The sequence below is a fragment of the Electrophorus electricus genome, chromosome 7 (genome assembly GCF_013358815.1).
Source record: "Electrophorus electricus isolate fEleEle1 chromosome 7, fEleEle1.pri, whole genome shotgun sequence".
Classification (NCBI taxonomy): domain Eukaryota; kingdom Metazoa; phylum Chordata; class Actinopteri; order Gymnotiformes; family Gymnotidae; genus Electrophorus; species Electrophorus electricus.
Genome location: NC_049541.1, coordinates 3,991,381 through 3,998,879, shown reverse-complemented (window position 1 = coordinate 3,998,879; position 7,499 = coordinate 3,991,381). Strand labels below are relative to the sequence as shown.

General features: G+C 40.2%; 1 protein-coding gene across 3 annotated transcripts; it reads left to right on the top strand.

The window, feature by feature from the left end:
• Positions 1–879: 879 nt before the first annotated feature.
• Positions 880–6,105, top strand: LOC113582888 (lipoprotein lipase). Of its 3 annotated transcripts, none has more exons than XM_027018926.2 (10): positions 880–1,023; positions 1,701–1,774; positions 2,080–2,259; positions 2,375–2,483; positions 2,798–3,031; positions 3,449–3,691; positions 3,801–3,921; positions 4,151–4,327; positions 4,760–4,867; positions 4,957–6,105. In XM_027018926.2, exons 1-10 carry the CDS (start codon positions 933–935, stop codon positions 5,015–5,017), a joined length of 1,398 nt encoding a protein of 465 aa, XP_026874727.2. In that variant the 5' UTR covers positions 880–932; the 3' UTR covers positions 5,018–6,105. The 3 variants fall into 3 exon arrangements, with proteins under 3 accessions (XP_026874727.2, XP_026874726.2, XP_035384540.1); XM_027018925.2 differs by having other exon boundaries at positions 1,599–1,774; XM_035528647.1 differs by having other exon boundaries at positions 945–1,023; positions 1,599–1,774; positions 2,344–2,483.
• Positions 6,106–7,499: the final 1,394 nt, after the last annotated feature.

Genomic DNA, 7,499 nt, shown 5'->3' with positions numbered 1-7,499 from the left:
CCAACACAGCAGGTCCATACTGGTCTCCCTGGTGACTGAGGCCATACCCAGACTGGTGGGCACCGTGAGTTGAAAGGTTTTCTTTCAAAATGTCAAGTATATATTTAACTTGTAAAAAAACATTTATTTTAAATAGTTTTAAATAGTCATTATGGTTAATGCAAATCTGATTTAATCTTTAAATTCTGTGTTGCTGACATTCTGTCATATCTTGAATGTCTACAAAACACACACAGACACAGTGTTTGGTTAATTAGAATATCATTAACCATTTATTATAAAGTCGATTACTGAAACGCACTCTGACGCATTCTGCACGTCAGAATAACGATGAAGATGACGAGCAAAACTGTTTGATCAGACGCAGTTTAGCCAAAGAACAGCACCTAGGAATGTGAAACACAGAAATACAAACTGTCAATGTAACGTCAAATAATTTTAAAAACAGTCCCTAATAGGACAGTCCAAATAGACTATGTTAACCGAAACAAATTTTAAACTTATTTCAGAGGAAACCGTAAACGCAATTAGCTATTCATAGTTTTTGAGGAAATCTGGCAAATAATGATTAGTTCAGAGGGTTTTTTTCTTGATCGGTCGAGTTTCATAACTATTACAGGTTATAAACTAAAAAAAAAAAAAAGAATTTCAGAGGAACCTTTTTAGCTTTTAGCCTTTTTAACCCTGACAGCAGGGTTAGCTGAAATTTGGAGCGCTTGATTTGTTGATGCTCTTTCTTCTGCGAGCTGCTTAGCCACGCCCAAAACTCACTAGGACCAATCAAAACGGAGAGGTTGGTGTAGCGTAAAAGATCCGGTGTAGTATAAAAGACTCAGCAGGTTCCTAAACTGTTAGGATAATATTTAATCTGTTTGCGGTTTCGCTGATTCTTTAGATCGCATGTTACATTAAAATATTTGCACACTGATACTATGGGAAAAGAAAGTGTCTTGTTGCTGGTCTTTGGATTTTCTCTCATTTCGTGCGATCCTCACATTAATTCTACTGAAACACCCTTTGCAAGTAAGTTTTTCATTCTTACTTAAATTGTGCATATCCCAAAGACAGAATTAAAACCGGTGGTTTTTCAAAATAATAGTTTTATCTGTTATAAACAGATGTCCCCAGGATAGTTATGAGCTAACTCCTGGTTCAAATTTGGTCATCATTATCTTTGTGTAGGTATTTAAAAATGGAAATGCCACTTTGAAATATAAACCAAAGGTTATCAAGACTCTACACGAGTTTCTGTAGTTTTAATAGAAGCAGTGCGAGTTTATAATTAAATCAAGAAAAGTAACATTCACTGTAGGAGTCTTTTGGATATTTGCCATTATTTTACCAAATCTACTAGATTTTTTTCAACTAAACATTGACATCTGCCCCAAAGTGTGCCCCAATTAATGTTTTCCATTGACCACAAAAACTCAGTAATATTAGACCAAGTGTTATTAGGTTCACTTAATATTTAGGTGGTGTACTAAATGGTGGATCAGTCTGGTGGTGGATCAGTTTGGTCATGGCATTGTGATACAGTCACTCACATTTCTCTATAATCAAGATCAGGTGTGACTTTTTAAATAATATTTAATTATCAGGAAGTATCACTCGCTGGATTGAGAACCACAGTCACATCGAGTCCAAGTTTTCAGTGCGATCAGAAGAGTTCCCGGATGAGGACATGTGCTACCTTGTCCCAGGAAGAAGAGAGAGCATCTCTGCCTGCAACTTCAAGACTGATGCTCAGACCTTCCTGGTCATCCACGGGTGGTCGGTGAGTTCCACCCAGGCACCTGCTCTCTGGACGGGGGACCCTGGTCACAGACTACGCTATATGGAGGGAATAAAAATAAAGTATAGTGTGTAAAAAAAAAAAATAATTCTAATAGATGGAATGCCTTCCCAAAGAACATTGGGAATGGCTTACTACCCTAAACTGAGTTAATGGTTTACATTCTGGCTTTTCAACCAAAATGACAACTGCTGACTACTCGGTAGCAATATTAGAGAGGTTGCTGTATGACGGGTAAACCTCATGTGCATGACGAAGGTACACGTGGACACGGTTACCTCTTGCAGGTTGCAGGACTGTTTGAGAGCTGGGTTTCCAAGCTGGTGTCTGCACTGTTGGAGCGTGAGCCCGATGCCAATGTCATTGTGGTGGACTGGCTGGAGAGGGCCAGCCATCACTATCCCACCTCTGCCGAGAACACCAGACTGGTGGGGATGGATGTGGCCAAGTTCATCAACTGGTTGGAGGTGAGTAACTAAGAGGCCATTCGTTTCCACATTGACAGCAGGACTTGGGGGGGAAAAGGTCTCATTATTCTTGTGTTTTGTTTGGCTTTGGACTTTGGCTTGTTCTGGTGTGAAGAGTCTAGGCTATCCCCTTGAGAAGTTGCACATCTTGGGTTACAGTCTTGGTGCACATGTGGCAGGAATTGCAGGGAACCTCACCAATAACAAAGTCAACAGAATCACAGGTTAGATCCAGTTAACTTAAGTTGTAGCTCACACTCCACCGGTCCACCACTTTCTGTGTAAAAATTTTATTGGCTGCTTGACTGAGTTTGTTTTAGGAATTTTGACACTCAGGTTTGGCTCTGCCAAAAAGACTAAAGAATAGCATCTACCTAAAAATATTCAACATCACTGTTACTTTAGTCACTTTATAACAGTGTCACACTAACTGTTTTGAAAAGAACAAAACAAAAACACAAACCTGCTATTTGTGGTTTGCTATTTCTTGTTCTTAATTAAGTCTTTTATCACACTTTCCACCACGGTTCAACTGAAGGTCTCGACCCAGCCGGGCCGACCTTCGAACATGCCGATAGGCTGAAGCGGCTGTCCGATGATGACGCTGAATTTGTGGATGTCCTACACACAAACACCAGAGGCACGCCAGACCTAAGTATTGGTATCCAGAGGCCCGTGGGCCACGTGGACATCTACCCCAATGGGGGCACCTTCCAGCCTGGCTGCAGCCTGCAGAACGCCATGAGGATGATCACTACCTACGGCCTGTACAGTATGTGCTTCGGCTCACACACTGACAATGTTGGTACCCAGCGGTCATGTTTGATGAGCACGGAGATTGTTTAGTGACAGTTTAAACTGACAGTGCAAACCGAAGCTTTATTCTGTCACAATGCTGCTGATTGTCTCTCTGTGTAACAGGAGCAATGTAGGTCAAAACGACATCCTGTGGACATTAGATTGAATCTTAACCAACTATATGAAAAAAGATATGGCGATTAGAGCCAGGTGTATTTGATGAGGGTTGGGGTTAAAGTGTGCAGGATACATCTCCAGGGGTAGGGCTGGCAGTTGCTGGCTATTTGCCATGAAATAGAAAGATTTTTTTGGAATTTCAAAGATTATAGGTTTAAGGTAGTCTGACATAGCGTGCTCTGACATGGCATGCCTTTGACCCCATCCTCCGCAGATGTGGACCAGCTTGTGAAGTGCTCCCATGAGCGCTCAGTGCACCTGTTCATCGACTCGCTGGTGAACTGGGACCGGCAGAGTCTGGCTTACCGCTGCAGCTCCAAAGAAGCCTTCTCCAAGGGTCTGTGCCTGAGCTGTCGTAAGAACCGCTGCACCAGGCTGGGCTACAACGTCAGCAAGGTCCGCTCAACCCGCAGTGCTCGCATGTACCTCAAAACGCGTGATGTCATGCCATACAAAGGTGAGTCCTTGCAAGGTTCGACCATGTGCTTTAAAAGGAAGTGAATAAACCAGACAATTGTCTAACATCTAGCACAGTTGTGACACCACGTCTGTCCCTCTGCCTCCAGTTTTCCATTACCAGATTAAAGTGCATCTCTTCAGCCAGAAAGATATGACCCTAGAGAGCCAGCCCTTGAAAATATCTCTCTTTGGAATTCGTGATGAGAGAGATAATATCCCTGTAGTTGTGTGAGTGCCTTTTTTTCCCCCTTACACTTTGCTCCCAACAGTAACCCCTACTCAAATTTTCAATTAAGCAATACCATGAACAATGACACGACACCAAGGAGCGTTATCCATTACTGAATCACCAGTCTCTGCCCTGCACGTGATTCAACCCAGTGCCCAGTTCTCTGTAAGGGGGATTCTGGGTATTTCCCAACTAACCACTTCCCTGTGACTCCCTGTTTTCCTGCAGGTCCAGGATGATCACCAACACGACCGTCTCTTTCCTGGTGACATGTGACACGGACATAGGGGAGCTCCTCATGCTCAGCGTGCAGTGGGAGAAGGACTCCTTCCTCTCCGGCTTCTTCAGTACCGGCCAGTTCAGGATCCGCAGGATGAGGGTTAAGTCTGGAGAGACGCAAGCCAAGTGAGTTTTGAATTCAGCTAGATTTTTTTTACCTCTTTACTCTGCGCATTTCTTCTTATCAGCAATGATATTTCAAGGGAAGAAATAATGTGGACTTGAGCCATGTTTTCGTATAGCAGATTTAAGCCAAGCAGCCAAACAGAAGACTTAAGCCACTTTTTGGGAAGCTAGTCATCTAGTAGACTTAAGCCATGTTTGGGAAGCTAGTCATCTAGTAGACTTAAGCCACTTTTTGGGAAGCTAGTCATCTAGTAGTCTTAAGCCATGTTTGGGAAGCTAGTCATCTAGTAGACTTAAGCCACTTTTTGGGAAGCTACTCCCTGCAGTCATGGTGCCATGTTTCAGCTCTTGACACGTACAATAATAATAATCTAAAGAACCTGCTGCACCCTGCGTTGCCATATGTTTAGGGTTTTGGGTTTTAAATTCCAGGTTGATGTTCCGACCAAAACATGAGGACTTTGGAGTCCTCACTCAGGGTGGCGACTCTGTGATCTTTGTGAAGTCTGATGAGAACCCCCACAGCAGGAGAGAAGCAAAGTAAGTCCATAGACTGTTTAAATCCGGAATGAGCCAGACAGTTTAGGTAAAAAAACATTTTTTGCTTAATGTTCTCTCTTCATCTTTAGGCGGCATAGGCTTAAAATGCATGGCAGCTATTTCAAGGAAGATATGAAACAGCAGGTGTGAAGGGAGAGCCTAGAGAGTGAAGAAAAGTCTAAAGAGTGAAGGGTGGAGCCAGCTACACAGACGATCATGACTCCCTGAAAGTATATGAAGGCTTTGGAAAACTATTAATGCAAATGTATTTGCAGTAAAATGAAATGCCTTAGCAATTTCAGAGATATGATCTCGCAGGTGTCTCAGAAATCACATTTCTGAAGATGAGTCTGTTGATTATGAATGTGGAATTAGAAACAGATTAATTCTTGATGTGCTTTATTAGGATTATATGTATGACATTTAGAAATAGTGTGAAATTCAGGTCTGATATAGTATGTACTGTGCTAAATATTTATCAATGTTACACTGCAGATTTTAAATATTATTTAAACATCAAACATCAGAAAACATACTATCAAATTTACTTATGACAAATGCATTATACGTACATTAATACACAACTGAAATTTTCTCTTTTTATCCTGTTAGTGTGATATATAACTTGGTTTGCCATAATTAAATTCCAACTACCTCTGCTTAATAGTTTACACTAAGATGCCAAGAATTTTACATTTAACATTTAACAATTTAACAATTTATGTCAAATTACAGCAATTTCTAGAATGCTGTTGTATTTTCCACTTAAGACATGCATGAAATCAGTTGTGAGTGTGTGTGTGTGAGTGTGTAATCTATATTGTGTAATGTATTTTTGTAGTCCAAATGACCTCGATGTATATTTTTGAGTATGTGTTAAATACTTGGAAGTTCTAGGATCATTAGGTAAAGCACTTTTAACTTTGTCCTTGCATGCATTAACAAGGCCAAGACAAGACGTTTGTACTTACAATAGCTTGTACTGTTAATGGGTTTTAGCACAGGTCACTTTGAGAGTATCCATCTTGTTTTTAAAAAAGTTAAACTTTCTGAAGCCTTTTTCAAACTGTTTAATACATTCATAGGCTACTGCAATTTTTTTTAAAAACTGTGACCATTAGTGATGACTTTGTTAAAGGAAAATGCTGGATATGTATTTAACATACATTTACTCTATGCTCATCTAAATTGTATATAAAGCTTGACGAATAATAATATTCAATAACACGTTTCTGCAAATGTACAGTGTATTTCAATACATTTAAAATGTTTTATTTAAAGAACGTCTACTTCTCAATTTCTGTATTCCAAGCTTTGTGATGTGACTAAATATAACCCAGCAGAATGTGAAAACGTTATTCTATAGAAACAGCACCGTGAGTGACGATGACAGAAGTAAAATAGAAATGCAAAGTTCCTGCTCGTTACCACCATCAGGGAGAAGCCCCAGTGACCCCCCTGCCCATTTCTGTGCATGGCTTCTGTGGACAATCTTTAACTGGGTTTTCTGTAGGTGAACAAGTTTAGTGAGCAAATATTTAAACATTACTGGACATTGTACTGCTGGCCCAATATGACTCAGCCAATAACAGCATCCCCTGCAGCAAGTGAAGCAAAAAATGCTGTGATCTAATAGACCAGATCAACACACATCTACAAACACGTGTGTATAAAACACAATTTTTTTTAATTTGGACTATTTTGTATTTGATTTATTATTTATTATATAATTTATATAACGTGTGTGTGTGTGTGTGTGTACCTGCCTTTCCAGGTATTGACATCGGACACATTTCTGAGATGGTGGTTTCTTAGAGGTTTATTAAGAATGACGTGAGTGGGCTGGACGCTGCATGAAATCGAATGGCTTTGGCATCTCGTGCTGTGTGTAATTACATTCGGGTTTTGCTGAAAAATCTGAAGCTAAAGGACAACGGAAGGAAAGCGAAAAGGAAGTAGAAAACATTCTCTTCTTTATTTGGTTATGAATCAAATCAAAAATAGAGCATTTGGGCTGATCTCTGCAAAAGAAGCAAACCCACTGGGTCCAAATTTGGCAAGAATGAATGCAATAGACACGGCACAAGATGAAGGGAAGTTTGTGGAGCAATTCATGTATGTGTGCATTGTTCCTTGAAAACATACATTTGGCACACCAGTATAACGTTTCACAAAGAGTTTGATTTTTAAAGGCGATAGTAATGGAAAAAGAGAGGTGACAAAAGATTAAAGTATACTAAAAACACAGGAGAGTAAGAACAAAACAGAAGTGTATACTAAACTGGCACTTTACTGGTCACGTTGTAATTGTTTTGTTTGTATTTCATTCAAAAACATTTATTTTATGTGCAGTTTAGTAATTACTAGCAATGGTATTTAGCAAGTGACTGTCATCAGACTGAATCAGTAGGCGTACGCAATCATTCTCAAAGTGGACTTGGATTATTATAAATTGAGAGTTAAAGTATACGTCATTAAAAAGATAGGAGCAAGAAAAAAAGAGAACTAAGCAGTAGTCATTTGTGAGGACTGAGCCCAAAGAGGGCCCTACCAGCTAAAGCATAGTCCAGCTAACCCCGCTAATCCAGCTAATCCCGCTAATCCAGATAACCCGACTGCAGCCACACTACGT